Raw genomic sequence first — 18925 nt, forward strand, 5'->3', positions numbered from 1 at the left:
TTTTTCACCCCACACCCCCTGGCCCCTGGTTCTCTACAGCGTCAGGTTTCGGTGTGTATTTCTTCAGGCTAAAAAATAAAGGAATCTGTAAAGATAAAGACACTCAAACAAGGCATATAACAACCCCACCCCAAGAAGAGACACACACATGGAGGAAGAACGAGGGGTGGCGGGAACGCCTACGACCTGTATATGGCGGGAGGAAGGAAGGAAAGGAGGGAACCCGTTTTTTTTTAAACAGGAATCAGTCCTTTTTTTTTCCTTTTCATTTTTTTGGAGAACGATGTGTTTGGGTGCAGGACAAAATTCCGTGATTGGAGCGAAAGGGTAAATCGGGAGAGTAAGCGGCAGGGATTTTTGCAACCTCCGGCCAGAAACGGGATGTCCCCAGGGGTGGAAACAATAGATCGGGCGAGGGGCGTCTGGAAAATTAAAAAAAAAAAAAGCATCGACGAAGCCGTGAATGCCAGCTTCTTCCTGGCTAGTCTGGGTTGGAGGAAGGAAAGGAAAGGGAAGGAGAGCAGGGCAAAGCAACGAAAAGGCAACGGGAACCAAGCGGGGAAATAAACGCACAGACGCACGGAGACACAATGAAGCGAGGCTGCAGCGGGAGAGAAACGAGAGAAATCACAGAATTTCATAGGGGATGGGGACACCCTCCCCAGCATGGCGCTCTCTCTTCCCCCCACGTAAAAACACAGAGGAAGAATACCCCCACCCGCACCCACACCCAAATCTGCAAAAGGGAAGGCAGGGTGCAGAGGGAAACTCAACAATACTACCAGGTGTTTGTTTGAACAACAGCTTGGCTGTCCCACAATATTTTTTTTTTCTTTCTTTTTTTTCTTTCTTTCTCTCTTCCCTCCCTCCGGTATAGGTCAACCCTCTTTTCTCTGCACAGCGTACAAAACATCCTCCTCCCACCAACAGTATATATATATATGTATATATATATATAATATATATCTTTTTTTTCCCATCATGGTAACAATCTTCATTTTTTTTCTTTTTTTTTCCTCCTTCCTAAAAAAACACTGTTTTTGTTTCGCTTTTAGTAAGGGGAATACCATGAGGTCGCTCGGGCCCGGCCCCTGTGAAGAGAAGAAGGAAACAGGTTAATGAAAGAGGTAGTTTTTCCTAAAACGCATTAAAAAAAATGAAATAAAAATAAGCAGCTTTTAAAAACTACAGAAAAGGGTTTATTTTTTTTCCCCCCAAATGTGAAAAACTGAGGACTTCAGCGATTTTGGCGATCTCCGTCCCTGTGGCTTTTCCACACTTTTTAAAACTATTCGACTTTCCATTCGAGAACCCGATGAAGTCAAAACAGGGCGTTTTGGCTCTCCCGGGTTTCTGAAAAAATTGATCCAAGGATGTTTCTCAGGTAGCCAAGCAGTCCTCGACGAGCGGCTGCAAAGGGAGCCCAAAATTTCTGTTGTTAAGTCAGATGTTGGTTAAGAGAGCGTTGCCCCATTTTATGACTTTTCTTGCCACGGCTGTTAAGTGGATCGCTGCGGTTCTTAAGCTAGTAACAAAGTTTTAATGACGACTTCCCCACGGATTCTACTTATCAAAAGATCGAGATTGTGTGACCCCAGGATGCTGCAATGTTCGTAAACGTGAGTCATTTGCCAAGCGTCTGAATTTTGATGGTGTGACCATGGAGATGCTGCTATGGTCGTAAGTATGAAAAAGGGTCAGATGTGTGAGAACTGTCCTAAGTGGCTTTTTTTCAGTGCCATTTTAACTTTTGAAGTCGTTAAATGAACTGTTGTTGAGGACTACCTGAACCTGACAATAGGGGTAATCCTCGACTTACAACAGTTCACTTCAAAGTTACAGCAGCACTGAAAAAAGCCATTTAGGACCATTTTTCACACTTTTGACCACTGCAGCATCCCCAGGATCACTTGATCAAAATTCAGATGTTTGGCAACAGATTCTGTTGTGGCCCACGAGATGGGGAAGGAAGTTGGGCCAGTCCTGGAGTCTGGGGAGGGCTCTGATGGATGCTCTGTGTCGGAAGCAGAGATAGGGCTGTGTGACATTTCTCAGCTGCCTTCAGAGTGGAGATCAGTGGGGAAGAAGAACAGCTGGAGCCTGTTCCAGATGCGCGTATGCGCAGAGCTGTCAGGAGAGGAGAACAATTAAGGAACAGGGGCCAACTCAGAAGGGAAGGCACACATGGACGCTGAATGGCCCCTCCCTAGGGAATAAATAGAAGCAAAGGGGGAGTGGTGGGTGCAGGAGACAATTAGTTCGCTTATTATTATGAAGATTTGCTTCCGCTTTGGAGGCTCCTTTTCCAGGGGAAGCTCTTTCGGCCTGGCAACTATCCAAGGACTGATAAGGTCTGTTCTTGCACTTAACGGGACTTTTGTGTGTGTGAATGCCACTAAATAAATTAAATAAAGAGGGGTTAGTTAGACAAGGAGTCTTGTTTCTTGTTTCTGCTAAGCCCGGGTCAGTGTCCCACGGGATCACTTTTGCGACCTTCAGACGAGCAAAGTCAACGGGGAAGCCAGTTTCACTTAATAACTGTACGACTAACTTTACAACTGCAGTGATTCACTTAATAACTGTGGCAAGAAAGGTTGTAAAATGGGGCAACACTTAACAAAGGTCTCGTTTAGCAATAGACATTTTGGGACTCAAATGAGGCAGGACTCACTTAACGCTCATCTCACATAGCAACATAAATTTTGGGCTTGACTGTAATCACACATTGAGGAGTGCCTGTCAATATGAAAGCCAATAGTTTGGAAAATGTTGGCATTTTTTTAGAGCTTTCTTAACAGCCAAGGCTCAGCAAAATGTACAAATTCTCGGATGGCGGGATCTTTGTTCAATCGGCTTTCAAACTCTCTCTTTTTTTATCCCATATCTACTAATCTGGCTTGCAGGAGCCCTTTCAGTGAAGAGAACTCTTTTTACCCAAAATCAACTAACCTGGCCTGCAAGCAGGGTTTGATAAAAATTGTTTTTAAAAAGATTAAAAAAGGATTTAAAAAAATCAATTGGATTTTTTTTTTATTTTTATCTAATTTATTTTAATAAAATGCTTTTGGAATAAAAAAAAATCTATCTGAAGAGTTTTCTGTTTGGGATACATTCTGAATTTAGTTTATTCAGCATGAAATGGAGCTTAGTTATGTAGCAGAAGGCTGTATATATTCTGCAATACTGGGACTGTTGGTGAGTCTACAGTGGGTTAAAGGCAGAGATGACACTTGCTTTAAATCAACTCAGTCGAGTTGATTTAAACCAAACCCACCCTGCTTGTAGGAACCCTTTCACTGGCCTGTTTCACGTGATCCATGAAGGGATGCCAGGTGTTTTAAGCCTGAGATTGCTACCTAGCCGTCTGCAAGCATGAACTTATGGTAAATTGATGCACACATACACCCTTTTCCCCAACCTGTGGATCACTTTAAGGGTCAGACCTGTAAGCACGCCCTCGGGGCGGCCTGCTGCTGAAGCCACTGTAGAAACGGGCCCTGGAACTGCTGTAGCCGGATCCTCGCCCTCGGTACCGAGTCCTGGGAAAGCCTCTGTCTGTGGAGCTGATGCCTGGCCGGTTGGTCCGTTTGGGAATCACCTAAAAAGGAAGATAATTGTGCAGGTCATGCTCGTAGGACGTGTGTGTGTGTGTTGGTTATTAAGGAAAGGATGAAGGGGTGTGAGAATGCCTGATCTTTTCTGCTTGCAACTCTAGGAAAATGCCTTTCCTGAATTCAAGTAGAAGAGACTAATTTGTAGCGTGAAGCCCAAACTAGGCAACATCACTGGTGTTAGAAGGGAGTGGGGTTTGCAAGGAGGAGGACGACTATGGGGTCCTTGGTGCCCTCTGAGCATGGTGGTTTTCTGGCAGACGTTTCATGACCCAACTAGGTGACATCATCAGGGGTTGAAGAGAGTGGGGTTTGTGGAGTTGAGAACAGGAGAAAAGAAAAAAAGCGGAGGACGACGACTATGGTTTCTTGCAGATGTTTCATGACCCAACTAAGGAACGTCATTAGTAGCAGACAGGAGTAGAGTTTGTGAAGGGAAGCAGGAGGAAAGGAAGAGAAGGAAAAGGAGAAACAGAAGAAGAAAGAGAAGGAGAACGACTGAGGGTTCTTTGAGCTGGGTGTGGGGTTTTTTGCAGACATTTCATTACCCAGCTAAGGAATATCATCAGTATTATGAAGGAGTGGGATTTATGGAGTGAAGCAGGAAGAAATGAGAGAGAGGAGGAGGAGGAGGAAGAGGATTGAGGAGTCCTTGGTGCTCTGAGCTTGGTAATTTTCTTGAAGTTTCATTATCAAACTTGGCAATATCATCAGTGCGTTGAACGTCTCAGTGTCCTTCCTCCTTCTCTCTTCACTCCCCAAACCCCACTGCCTGCCAGCATTGATGATGTTCCCTAGCTGGGTCACAAAACTTCTGTGAGAAAACCCATCAGAAAGTGTTATTCAGGAGCTGGGCACGTGTGTGTATATGTGTGTGTGTGTGTGTGTGTGTGTGTGTGTGTCTGAAAAGGGCATACCCACCTTGATCTGTCTCCCCCTGAAGAGGGACTCGTCTAGCGCTAAGGAAGTCCGTACTGACTCCTTGTCGGAAAATTCAATGTAGGCGAACCTTGAGAAAATGGGCAGAAGCACAACGATCAGAGAGTTCACAGCATTTAGCAGGAGGTTCACTAACAGGTAGTCCTCGATTTACTACCATACTGGGCCCCAGATGCCTGTTGCTAAGCGAGGCAGGTGCTCAGCAAGTTTTGCCCCATTTTACAACCTTACCACCGTTAAGTTGGCACTATGGCTGTGAAGCGAATCTGATCCCCCATTACCTCCCGTTTGTCAGAAGGTTGCAAAAGAGGATCACAGGAGAACCCCCCACACACCCCAGTCATAAGTCCCCTTTTTTCCGTGCTGTTTGTAACTTTGGTCACCAAACGAAAGAGTGGAGGCCTATCTGTATTTTACTGCATCAACTGTGGGAAGCACACCCCAAAGGACTGTGCCAGGAACCACTAAAGCGGTGCCAAAAGACTTAAGCCAGCCCTTCCCCCTTTAAGACCAAGAAATATCAGCTGAAAGGAAAACTCAAGAGCAGCCTCCTAAAGGCTGTTACAAAAGTAACGTAAGTTGACCGCAGAAACACTTAAATAGAGCCATTACGATAAAGGGAACCAGGCTAAAAATGAACTCTCCAAGGTAAACCAAAACTCCCCTTTTTTCCTGCCCTGACAGGATTAAACCCGAAGGACAGGAAAAATAAAAGACTTGGGACCAAGATTAACCCAGTAAAACAAAACCCAGGACAATCAGAAACACATCAAACCCCATCAAGCTGCAGGAGCTTCAAAGGGGAATTAAGCATAAAAGGCTCAGATTCACGCTCCAGGAATGCTGGAGCTGTGTTTTGCTTCTTGCTTTCCTACATTAAAAAGAATTCCACTTTCTGGCAGCTGGCTTCTGCATCCATTTCTTCTCAGCGTCTGTGGGTGTGTGCCAGCTGGGAACAAACCATGGACATTTCTTCCAACACAACTCTTGAGTTTTAAGGAAGCTTTCAAGCCATAAGACAAATTCCACACACAAACACACAAGAAAAACTCAACTCACCCCTTGGGATGGCCCGTGTATTTGTCACACAGGATGGTCACACGGTTGACAGAACCACAGCCGTGGAAATGGGCTTCCAACTCTTCTGCCGTGGCCCCGTAATCTACCTGAAATGGAAGATGGGTCCAGTTCAGTGGGAAGGATGCTGGTTTTGTCCTCACCTGAAGAAAACTAGGATGGAGGGCGGGGGGAACACACACTCACATTTCCTACATATATAGATCTTGTGTCGGCTTCCATCTTTTCTTCTAAAGACATGATGACTGGGCCAGCTAGAGAGACAGAGAGAGAGAGAGAGAGAAAAGAGAGGCAGAATTATGAAATAATGTGGAAGGGAAATGGTCTATGGAGATTCTGTCATCCAGGTCATACCCAAAGATACTTCTTCCAAGAGGCAGCTGGGCTTTCTGGCTTTTTTTCAAAGACGTTTCGCTCCTCCTCCAAGAAACCTCTTCAGCTCTCACTGGATGGTGGGGCAGGAGGATTTATACTCCTTGCAGGCAGCTGGACATTTGCATCCTTTTAGCGGGTACTTAAAGTCACCTGGAGGCTTATCTGTGTCCTCAGGGTCGCCTAAGTGGTGCAAATGGGCGTGGAGCCTTTTTTGGAACTGCTGAAAGGACTGTGTTGCAGATGAGATAGACGATGTCGTAACCCTCCCGCTCTGTTGAGAGGGCTGTCCAATTTTGACCTAGAATCATAGATGGCGTCTTTGATCCCTCTTTCAAACCAGTGGTTCTCTTTATCCAAAGTGGAGACTTTGCTATCTCCCAAACAGCAGTCTTTGTCTTCTAAACTCAGGTAGATTGTTGAATCTATACCTGATGGGTTTTTGTTCTCCTAGGTTGTGCCATGCGGTTAGGAACAGTTTCCCCAATGTCCAGATCTGCACATGGCTCGCTGCATGGTACTGCATAGACCACATTGCTGAGTTTGTGTCTGGGTATTTTATTCTTGGGGTGAGACAAGCTTCTGATGACTCCCATTATGTGCTCCAGTGGGTGGTGGGAATCCAAATATATTGATCTGTGCGCGAGTGGGTTTTCTGTAAACTTGGAACGTTAAGCCTTCTGTCTTCCTTAAAATGTACTGGACAATCCAGGAAGGACAGGCTATTTTCCTTAGCATCTTCCCGTGTGAATTTGATGAAAGTGAGCAATGCAGTATATGCAGGGAACCATGTGCAGATCTGGACATTGGGGAAACAAAACAGCCACTTCATAACCGCATGGCACAACCTAAGAGAACAAACCTAGCAGGTCTAGATTCAGCAGTCCAGCTGAGTTTAAAAGAAAAAGGCCACTCTTTTGAAGACAGCGAAGTCTCCATTTTGGGCAAAGAAAACCACTGCTTTGAAAGAGGGGTCAAAGAGGCCATCTAAGTCAAAATTGGACATTCCTCTCTCAACAGAGGGGGAGGGATAGGACATCACCTATCTCCAATCTCCAACACAATCCTTTCAAGAAGGATCCACTCATTTGCACCACTCAGGTGACTGATAAACATAGATAAACCTCCAGGTAGCTTTAAGGACTTGCTAAAAGGATGCAAATGAAAATTAGCAGCTGTCTGCAAAAAGTGTAAATCTTTCAATTCTCCATCATCCAATCAGAGCTGAAGAAGCTTCTTGGAGGAGAAAGGAAGGATAAGTCATAAAAAAAAACACCATGAGGCCCAGTTGCCTCTTTGGAAAAACATTTTTGGGACAACCATGACCTGGATAACTGAGGAATTGCCACAGACGTTCAGGTCATAGTTTTCTCAAAGGTGCTTTTTCAAAAAACAACTGGAGTGGTTTTTTTTCCTTGAGAAAGAAATTGCCAAAAAAGCCCAAGCAGTTCCAGCCTGCATGAACAGAGGGATAGAATCAAGATCACGTGAAGTGTTAGTACCACTTTATAAGGCCTTGGCAAGGCCACCCTTGGAATACTGCATCCAGCTTCGGTCACCATGATATAAAAAAGATGCTGAGACTCCGGAAAGAGTGCAGAGAAGACCAACCAAGAGGGTTAGGGGGCTGGAGGCTGAAACATATGAAGAACAGTTGCTGGAATTGGGTGTGTCTGGTTTAGTGGAAAGGAGGACTAGCGGTGACATGATAGCAGTCTTCCAATATCTCAGGGGCTGCCCCAAAGAAGAGGGAGTCAAGCTGTTTTTCAAAGCACCTGAAGGCAGGACAAGAAGCAATGGGGTAGAAACTAACCAAGGAGAGAAGCAACCTGGAACTAAGGATAATTTTTCTGACAGTTAGAACAATTAATCAGTGGCACAGCTTGCCTCCTGAAGTTGTGGAGGCTCCAACACTGGAAGTTTTTAAGAGGAGATTGGACAACGATTTGCCTGAAATGGAATAGGATTTCCTACCTGTGCAGGTGGTTGGACTAGAAGACCTCCAAGGTCCCTTCCAACTCTGCTATTCTGTAAGAAGGCATTTTGCTTCTCATCCCAGAAGTTTCATCAATGAATCTTCTTGGATGAGAAGCAGAATGTTTTCTTCTTAAGAAAAAGCAGCCCACTTGCCTTTTTAAAAAAGGAACTCTGATTGTTGGAAGGGAGAATTTTTCCTGCCTCCTGGTACTCGGGAACAGCCTTAGATAAAGGATGACAGTTAGGGTTTTTAGGGTTATCTATCTATCCTGACTCCAAAGGTAGCAATTCTACCGAATATCCAAGTCAACAGAAGAATGAATTTTCCACCGTTTCAAGGTCCGGATTTCCTAGTCAATTTAAGACAATTTTCGACTCCTTTTCAATACAGTGCGTGTTTCTACTTTACAGGAATTAAACAAACACGTGATAATCACAAGGAAATTGGTCTTTCCGTGTTCCCAGCAGGCAAAATGTTATTTAACATCACCCTGCCAGTCTGTTCTCCGAGCTTAAGAGAGCAAAGATATGACTCAGTTAACTCAGAGAGGGACAATCTAGCTTTTCTAGAGATTTGGAGGGAGGAGGGCTCGTAAGTGTATATACAGAAACACACAAGCACAGACCCACTCATAGATATGCACAGGGTGTACCAGAACTAAGGCCCCGTTATTTGACTATGTGCTTATATTAGGTATTTGAAAGTGGAAGCCACTTCCTTCTAAACACTTCCTTAATGCTTTGTCCAATTTATGGTCTGTGAACCTTTCTAAGTACAATTACCTTTTCTCTGAGAATTTTTTAAAAAAAACCCTATTGTGATTGGCCTATGGGACCTGAGTTTCCATATACCCTGTGCACAGAGACACGTATATTTTATTTATCTGTATCCTGCTTTTAATATTTTTTACAAATAACTCAAGGAGGTGAACATATTCAACATATCTTCCTCCTATTTTCCCCATAACATCCACCCTGTGAGGTGGGTTTGGGCTGAGAGACAGGGACAGACCAGCCAGCCTGCTTTCGTGCCTGAGATGGGACTAGAACTCACCATCACCTGGTGACTGGCCCCAAATCACCCAGTCTTTTGTGCCTGAGGCAAACTAGAACTCACCATCTCCTGATGATTGGCCCAGACACCCAGCCATCTTTTATGCTGAGATAGGACTAGAACTTACCATCTCCTGGTGATTGGGTCAAAGTTACAGCCGGCTTTCATGACTAAGATAGGACTATAACTCAGTTTCCCACTTTTTCACCTAATGCCTTAACCAGTAGACCAAGAGGCTGTTGTCATATATACTCATGGATACAAACACAAACCCATATATGACATTGTGTGTGAATACATGTGTCTACAATCCTTAATAGTTAAACGGCTCTCCTGAGTGAGAAGATGGCTGAAATTCAGAAAGCAAGAGATTTCTAAGAAGGGGGGGCGGTGTCTCACCGTTGCCAGGTGGGGGGCTCATGTTCATCTGTTTCTCAACTTCATTTTGCAACTCTTTCAACTTCTCAGCTTCTTCCTCCATCTCTCGTACCCTGGCTTTAATGGCTTCCAGCTCCTGGGGAGGAATGAGCAAGAAGCCATGAGGAAAAAATAAAAATGTACTTTTTGAGTGGTTCCCACCCAAAGGTTCCTTCTGAAAAAGTATAGGAGCCCTTGACTTATGACAACGAAGCCAAAATTTATTGTTGCTGAGCGAGATATTGGTTCGAGTTTGGTCCCAGGTTACGACCTTCCTTGCCACCATTGTTAAGTGAATCTGTGCAGTTATTTTGTGGGTCACACGGTTGTTTGGTGAATCTGGTTTTCCCCATTGACTTGGCTCTTCAGAAAGTCACAAGGGGGGTCGCGCGAGATGTCACATCTGTCATAAATGTGAATCAATTGCCAAGGGTCTGAATTTTGATCACGTGACCACGAGGATGCTGGAATGCTCCGTTAAGTGTGAAACATGGTCCCAGATCACTTTTTTCAGTGCCTTTGTGACTTTGAATAGTCACTAAATGAACCGCTCTAAGTCAAAGGCCACCTGTACCCATTCTACAATGAAATCACAGGTAGTCCTCGACATACAATGATTCCTTTAGTGACATTTGATATAACACCACTGAGGGAAAAATGAACTACAACCGGTTCTCACGCTTATGGCACTAGCAAAATCAACCGGAGGGGAGAAGCTGGATTTGTTTAACAACCCTATGATTCCCTTAACAACCACGGCAAGGTCAGTTGTAAAATCAGGCAAACAACTGTCTCACTTAACAATGGAAATTCTGGACCTCAATTGTGGTTGTAATTCAAGGACCAACTGCCCTGCCAACTAGGATCCCATCATGGATAATACAGGTAACCCCTCACATTACAACAGTCTGTTCAATGACCATTCAAAGTTACGGCAGCACTGAAGTGACATGACCATTTTTCACACTTACTACCCCACAGTCACGTGATCAAAATTCAGGTGCTTGGCAACTGACTCCTATTTATGGCTGTCGCTGCGTCCCGGGGTCACACGGTGGTCCCTCTTTTGCGACCTTCGGATAAGCCAAGTCAACAGGGGAAGCCAGACTCGCTCAGCGACTGTTTTACTCACTCAAAAACTGCAGTGATTCCCTTAACCCCGCTGTGGCAAGAAAGGTGTTAACAGGAGGCAAAATTCACTTCACCGGCATCTCGCTTAGCAACCAAGTTTCGGGGTTTAATTGGGGACATAAATCAAGGATTACTTGTACACCACTCCAAACAACTGCCCATCATCCTTGCTCTGCCTCCTGATTTTTCCCTCTTGGATCCCATTGTTTTTCTTTAGCATCAGAACATGTTAATAATAATATACGGAATACTAATGCTCTGACGGTCATCTCGAAAAATCCATTCTTAGGGAGCCCCTAGAAGCCAAGAGGAACACAGGTGCCAAATGTCAACTTTGTAGGTTTTATGGTTCTGGAGATTTTGTGATGATGCATGAGAGATCTTTTGCTTTTATATATATAGATATCTTACAACCCCCTACAAACGCCCGGCTCCATCTGGGCTGCCCACCCCCCCCAGCCGTTGTTCCAGATGGTGGAAGCCCCTTCGGCCTTTAAAGAAAGGAGGGTCTTTTTCTCCAGACTGGCCCAAATAGTGGGAGGCTCCCATCCTCCGCTAAACGCTCTTTGTTCCCACGCTGAAAAGTAATGGAGGCTCTTCCTGCTCTGAAGCTCTACTGTCCTATCAAAGCATCCCGCTTAGGGACCTTTTCCAAGCAGCCACGTGTCTCCCAGACCCCTCCCAATCCCTCCAGGATCTGCCTTGACTTCCCTGCGGAGAAGCCCCCCACCTCTTTTCAATCCTCTCTCCCCACCCAATCTCTCATTAAGCCCCATGGCTCAATCTCGTATTTCTTCCTCCCTAGCAAAGAGACGCCCTTCCCTTCCTATCCCTTCTTTCTTTTTTTCAAAATGCGCCAAAAAAAAAATGCTCTTCCTCCTGATCAGCTTCTCTGACTATGAAGCAACTGGGCTCTAGTCCGTCCCCCCCCGCCGCCCAAAAATGCATTTTTTTTAAAAAAAAGGGGCACTTCCATCTCTCTTATTGTTCTCCAGCCAGGCATGCAGGGTGAAGAGACAGACAGATCCGGGTCAAAGAGAGGAGGAAGAGGATTTTTAAAAATTCTCCCCTTCCTTTCCTTCCTCTTATTCCCATCTCCTTCCTTCCTCTTTCATTTTTCCTCTTTTTAAAAATTCCCTTTCATTCCTCTCCTTTAATTTTTCCTCTTATTCCCATCTCCCTCCTTAAGAATTCTCTTCCTCTTTAATTTTACCTTTTTTAAATTCTTCCTTTTTTTATTCTCATCTCCTTCCTTCCTATTTCATTTTTCCTTTTTAAAATTCTTTCCTTCCTTCCATTCCCATGTACATCCTTTCCTTCTTCCCAACCTCCCAAATTTTTTCCTTTTTAAGAATTCTCTCCTTTCTTTCCTCTTTCATTTTTCCTATCTCCTTTCTTCCCCCCACTCTTTATTTTTCCTTTTTAAAAATTTTCTTCTTTCTTACCATTTTCCCTTTTGAATTCTTTGCTTCCTCCCTTCTTATCCCCATCTTTTCTTCCTTCCACTCTGATTTTCCTTTTTAAAAAATTCTTTCCTTCCTCCCTTCTTATTCTCATCTTTCCTTCCTTCCACTAATTTTCTTTTTAATCCTTTCCTTCCTCCTGCTTATTCCATCTCCTTCCTTCCTTTTATATTTCCTCTTTTTAATTTTTTTTCCTTCCTCCCTTCCACTTATCCCGATGTCCTTCCTCCAGATCTCCCTCTTTAATTTTTCCGCTGTTTAAAAATTATTCCGTCCTCTCCTTCATCCATCCATCCACCCTCCCTCCCCTCCTCTTTCCCTTCCTCCACCCACCCACAAAGCCCCGACCCATCTCCCCCACGGCCGCGCGCTGTGTGTGTGTGTGTGTGTGTGTGTGTGTGTGTGTGTGTGTGTGTGTGTGTCAGAGAGAGAGGGGGTGGGAGAGAGAAAATGCTCACCGGGTCCTCGATGGCGGAGTCGCCGGGGTCGCCCTCGCCCAGGCCGGCCTCCTCCTCCAGCTCCTCGGGGTGAGGGTGGTGGTGGGGGGCGCCCACGCCGGCCTGGCCGACCCGGGAAGGCAACGAGGAGGAGGAGGACGAGAGGGCGCCCCTGGGTCCGCCGCCGCCGCCCGCCTCCTCGATCAGCATCTCCTCTTCCTCTTCCACGCGGAGTTCCCCGCCCTGTTCCCCCCCGGGGCCGTTTCCCCCCAGCCCGTTCCCGTACTGCGACGGCAGGCCCCCGCCCGGGCCCCCGCCCGGCTCCCCGTCGCCCCCCAAGGCCGCGATGGCGCCTCTCCCGCCGCTGCCGCTCGTGCCCTTCACGGACGCCATAGAGCCCGCCGCTGCCGTCGCCGCTACCGCCGCCGCCGCCGCCACCACTGCCTGCCCGCCTTCGCAGCCGCGCTCGGATTGGCTACCCCGTCTGGCGCCCGCTCCTATTGGCTCGCTCCGACGCTCTCTATTGGCCCTCTGCCTCGCGCCCTCAGCCCGGGCTCCTCGTGTGGCCCAGCGTAGTCGTCAATCAAGAGGCGTCCGTCGGCGATTGGAAAAAAAAGGTTGGCCTGTTTGACCCGCCTTCAAAATGGTGGCTGGGAGCCGAAGGGCTTTTTCTTTTCCTTTGAGACCCCGCCCCCAAAGCGTTGCTGCTTGCTGATTGGGACGGCGGGAAGGTTTCCACCACCACCACCACCTTTCTTTGCTCCGGGTGCGGAGCTGAGTGGAGGAGGTCGGTGTCAGTCTGTTAGGCCCCAGTGGGAAAGGATTGACGAGCACAAAAAGAAAGGAGGGGGAGGTTGAAGCAAGGGAGGTGGACTTTGCCCGCCTTTTCTTCGCCAATCTTAATCCTCGATGCGTGATTGGTCGCTTGACATGGGTTTTTTTTTTTAAACGTAAATCAGCCGTTTATTGGCGGAAAAGTAATGTGTCAATCCTATCCGCTTATTGGGCTTCCTAGCCCGTCTTTAGCCAATCAGCCAAAAAATCTCGTTGCATAAGTGGGTGACGTTATGCAAATCTGCCACACGGTTTTATCCATTGGGAGGAACGGCATTCCTTTTTTTCTATCTTAATAGGTTGATTTTTTTTTTTGTTCCGCCCTTCGTTTTCCATACCAAGATGGGGAAGCTGATATTTCTGATTGGCTCCTAAAGGTTTAACGGCTCTTTTGGCCCCACCCTGCGCGTTGCTCAAAGGGCTACAGTGTTAATAGCCGCCTCAGTACAACTTCCGGTATCTTTTCGGAGGTTGGCGGGGGAGAAATAGGCTTTAATAGCAATAGCAGTTAGATTTATATATTTAAGTGAAGAGAAACTTGAAAGAAATATGAAAAAATTATGGAAATATTATAAGTGTTCCTAAGGAAGTATGATATTCAAATGAAAAGAAATGTTAAAGATGTTAAAGATTGTAATTAACATCAATGATAGAGCTGAATTGGAATAGAATAAGTATTTTATTTACTATCGTTATATATATTTTTTCTCTTTAAGAATATGTACCAAGCAGAATTCGATTGGAAGTTATGTATTATATTGAATGTTATAATTGTAAAGGCATAAATTGAAGTTTAAATAAGAGTTGAATGGACAAAATTAAAAGATACAAAGGTGTCATACTCCAATCAGGATCTACAGGGGAAAATTTGTTTAATGAGAAAAGAAAACATGAAATTGAAACAGGACAGAAAAAAGTATAAATACAATGATTAGAAAGAGATTGAAACTTAGAAAAAGATGTATCATTGAATTTAGATAGATAGGAGATAATTAAAAACAAGGTTGAGAAAACCAAGGGAGGGGAAAAGTTACGGAGAAAATGTTAAAATAGTAATAAGATATGGAATAGAACACAAAGACGAATATGAAATTGAGTTTGTGTCTGTATAGAGAAGTGATAACCTGGAATTGTGCTATTCTCAAAAAAAAAGATATTGTATTTGTATTATGTTTTGTGAAAACCCAAATTAATTTTTTACAAAAAAAAAACACCTCTAGGAAGAATCGTAAGAAGAACCGTCGATCATAAGAAGAACCCTCTTGATTTCCATGCCACCCAGAGAAGGCAAAGAAAAAACACCCACAGAGAAGAAGCTAAAGCAATCCCTGCCTCCCAGCCTGGATGGCCTCAAGTAACCCCAATTTGAAGACTGGAAGAAAAAGCTGAATTGACAGGATTAAGGATTTGAGTCAGAAAAATACAAAGACTCAAAGAATCTCCATTTCCCCAAGGCTAGCCTTGACCCTGCACCGCCACCCAGGAAAGGGGTGGGTAATACAGATTAGACTAGGTTAGAACACAGCATCTAATCTGTGGGAGTTTATTGCTTTGATAGAATTGTAAGAAGACATGCATGTTGGCCTGGGAAGAAACTACATTGTATGTATTTCTAATCTCATGAGCTAGGCTGAAGCTTGGGAATTGTGTGTAGGAAGGCCTCTGCTATGCTAAAAACCGGCCTTAACCAGAATTTGCTGATATGATAGTTACTCTAGAGGGCAACCCTTAGGAAATAGGACCATAAAAGGTAACGTGTAAATAGAATTGGTGATAGAATTAGAGTGGTGGGAGATGTAATCAGTAAGGGCAGGGAGGTGATAGAATTAGGAGATAATTTATTTTTTTATTTATTTAGTTTAGTTTCTCAAGCATGTATGAGGAAACAAGTATAGGTGTGAACATAACATATAAACGCATATTCATTTTATATACATATAAAATGTATTCATTTTAGACACTTTGGATAGGCAGTGGTGTCATGAATACTGAGCCAATAAAGAAAAGGTGGGATGTAAATTTGTAATATTTATTTGTAAATTTTATAAAATATGCAAGAGAATATAAGGCATACATATTGATGATTAGGTGTGCCCAGTGTGTGTGTGTGAGAGAGAGAAGTAAATAAAAGTACCACCTTTTTCTATTGGAAGTTTTGGCTGGTGATTGTTTACTTTGAAACTAGATCACGAATCCCACATAATCTAATCAAAACAATCTGATCAAATAACCCCACCTCAATTTCAAAGTTCTAAAAGGGTATAAAAATTCCTCTATACTCCCCATGCCAGCCTCTTGGCTGTCCCAGAAGCCATGCTGAGTCACTTCGCGTCCGATTCCTAAACATAGGTAGTCCTTGACTTACAACAGTTCATTTAGTGACCATTCAAACTTACAACGGCACAGAAAATGTTCTCTCTGTGCCAACTCAGAAAGCTCAAACTGCCCAAGGAGTTGCTGGTCCAGTTCTACAGAGGAATTATTGAGTCTGTCATCTGCACTTCTATAACTGTCTGGTTCTGCAACCCAACAAGACAGACACAGATTTCAAACAGTAATTAGGACTGCAGAAAAAAACAATTACTACCAACCTGCTTCCATTGAGGACCTGTATACTGGACGAGTCAAAAAGAGGGCTGTGAAAATATCTACAGACCCTTCACTGTTTCAACTCCTACTCCTCAAAACGACGCTATAGGGCATTGCACACCAGCACAACTAGACACAAGGACGGTTTCCCCCCAAACGCCATCACTCTGCTAAACAAATAATTCCCTCAACAGTCCAACTATTTACAAAGTCTGCACTATTATTACTATTAATCCTTCCATCACTCCTTATCACTCATCCCCTCCCACTTGTGACTGTAACTTTGTCTTGTATCCTTACAATTTATATTGTTTCCTAGTATGATTTGATTGCTTATTGTACCCTACGACTATCATTAAGTGTTGTACCTGATGATTCTTGACTCTTGATGAATGTATCTTTTCTTTTATGCCCACTGAGAGCATTTGTACCAAGACAAATTCCTTGTGTGTCCTATTACACTTGTCCAATAAAGAATTCTATTCTATTCTATTCTATTCTATTCTATTCTTAAAAAGTGACTTAATTCCGTTTTTCACAGATTTAAGACTTTATATTTAGAATAACTTCATTGTCACTTTAAATGTACACTAACCAGCATATGTTAAAATGAAATTTCATTGCCTACAGCTCTCAAAAGGTCACCACCTCCAATATACACTACATAATAAATATATAAGCACAAAATTATGCACATACCCGCATAACCACATATGTGACACAGAGAAACAACACAGTCCAGTTCGGATGTATAGTTACAACCTTTGAAGCATCCCCATGCTCGTATGATCAAAATTCAGAGGCTTGGTAATTGGTTCATACTTATGACCATTGCTGTTTTCCTGGGGTCACATGATCCTCTTTTGCGACCATATGACCAGCCAAGTCCATGGGGGAAGCCAGATTCACTTAACAACGGTGTGGCAAGGTCGTACCATGGGGCAAAACTCACTTAATAAATGTCTCACTTAACAATGGAAATTTGGGGCTCCGTTGTGGTTCCTAAGTCGAGGACTAGCTGTAAACGGAAACCTCCTTTCCTGCAGCTTGCCTCCAAATTCACCAGCTCCTGCATTTTTCTCCTGCCTCGGAATCGACCTGATTTTACTTCCAACACATCAGTTTAAATAACCTTATGCAAGTGGCAGATTAACTTAGGTCAGCCTCCATCCCAGTCACGTTTATATGCAAATATTCCTTGATTTATAACCATTGACTTAGTGACCATTTGAAGCTACTACGGCCTGAAAAGGTGACTCACAGCCGTTTTTTACACTTACGACCGTTGCAATATCCCCTTCATCACGTGATCAAAATTCAGATGCTTGGCAATTCACTCATATTTATGACGGTTGCAACATCCGTGGGTCATGTTGATCCCCTCACTTGCGACCTTCTGACAAGCAAAAACCCTGGGGAAGCCAGGTTCACTTAACAAAGGTGTTACTAACTTAACATCTGCAGTGATGTTAAGTAACGTGCCAAGAAAGGTCATAAAATGGGACAAAGCTCACTTAGCAACTAGCTTGCTTAGCAAATGGAAATTTCGGGCTCTGTTGTAGTCGTAAGTTGAGGACTACCTGTATTTTTTAATATTTCAGTGTGTACTCCAGGACTTCCAGAATAATATTTCCAGTGTTGAGTTCCTCAATAAGCTATTTTTTGCCAAAAAGGGCTTTCCTGATCTTCAAAAAGTCACTAAACAGATAGTTGTAAATCAAGGACTATTCAAATGGAAAAACTCAGGCTTGGCTGAATTATGGGTACATAAGGACTTGCTTAAGATGTCAAATGTCGCATCTTTTAAGATTGGGAACACATGCACATACAGGACCTTGGTTCCTCAGCCCACATGGGGAATTCTGGGAATTGAAGTCCACCCATCTTGAAGCTGGTTCCCCAATGTGGGAAGCCCCCCCTTTCCTAGAGAATGAAATATTTTGGGTAATATTAAAAGAGACAGAATATTTTATTTCCAAAAGAGAAATGGAGATAAGTGTTCTTAAAGGCAGAAAGCAGCTCCAGATTTCCATCCACAGGAAAACAGCCTCAAGCAGAAACTTGAAGAGAGTAGTCTTTAAGGGTGGAGATTTTTGTATCCATTCAGAAAGATTGGGCCAATCTATTCATAAGCAAATAGATTCCAAATAAGCAACACAACTAGGCAAGCCAAAGCTGACGAGATTAGCCCAAACACCTAGGATTTGCATTTCCCCTTTTGTCTGTAGAGCCAGCCATGACCCTTACATGACCTCATAGGAATCTGGCAATAGCCATTAAAATATTAAAGGACACATTCCTGCGTAGGAACAGGCATCTCAATCACAAAGCCTCAAAGAATGTACCAAAGCCAACCTACCCCAACTCCATTTGATCAGCCACCTCAGAAACATGCTGAAGTTTCTGGCATCCAAATAAACAGAGACCTTCTTTCCTGGAATCTGTAAAGCCAGACTCCATTTTATTTCCAGCGTCTTTCTCCCAGCTTGGGACTGGACCAATTTTTTCTTCTAACACCAGCCAGCATGGGGAATTCTGGGAGTTAAAGTCCACCCGTCTTAAAGCTGCTACTACCATAGATTGTAGAACAGCCAAGGAACTCTGTACATCTCTCCAGAATTTAACAGACAGAACAAAGTAGCTGGATACAATTATCTTTCTGAAGTTGCTCTAAAGTTTCTTCTCCTGGTTTCATCGAGGGGACTTGGTGCACTGGAAGTAGTTGGTCAATTTGCATCAGAAGAGAAGAGACCCCCCCACCCTTTTTTAAAAAAATTGCATAGCTCAACCCTTTTTATGCTGCATGACAAAGAGCTCAAGGGAATTTCAGCAGATCCAAGTTGGAGTTTCATTATTCATGACTGGACAAGTAAACCTCTGATGATTCAGATGTCTACAGAAATTTCCTAGTTGAAAATCCCACCAAACCAACCTAACGCCTCTTCTTGACATCCAAGGTTACAAGATGTCTTGGGGAGACCAGGAAGTGTGTCTGCTTTACCGCGGAGGCCAACGCGGAGGCCA

General features: G+C 44.0%; 1 protein-coding gene across 1 annotated transcript; it reads right to left on the reverse strand.

Annotated features, from left to right (window-relative positions):
• Window positions 1-1037: 1037 nt before the first annotated feature.
• On the reverse strand, window positions 1038-12908 carry PABPN1 (poly(A) binding protein nuclear 1). Its single transcript, XM_026719496.2, has 7 exons — window positions 12500-12908; window positions 9430-9544; window positions 5814-5881; window positions 5610-5716; window positions 4533-4620; window positions 3444-3598; window positions 1038-1091 (listed from the first exon to the last, which is right to left on the reverse strand). The coding sequence occupies exons 1-7, from the start codon at window positions 12869-12871 to the stop codon at window positions 1052-1054; spliced, it is 945 nt and encodes a 314-aa protein (XP_026575281.2). The 5' UTR covers window positions 12872-12908; the 3' UTR covers window positions 1038-1051.
• Window positions 12909-18925: the final 6017 nt, after the last annotated feature.

Source organism: Pseudonaja textilis, chromosome Z, assembly GCF_049901715.1.
Source record: "Pseudonaja textilis isolate UNSWEBS1 chromosome Z, rPseTex1.2, whole genome shotgun sequence".
NCBI lineage: Eukaryota > Metazoa > Chordata > Lepidosauria > Squamata > Elapidae > Pseudonaja > Pseudonaja textilis.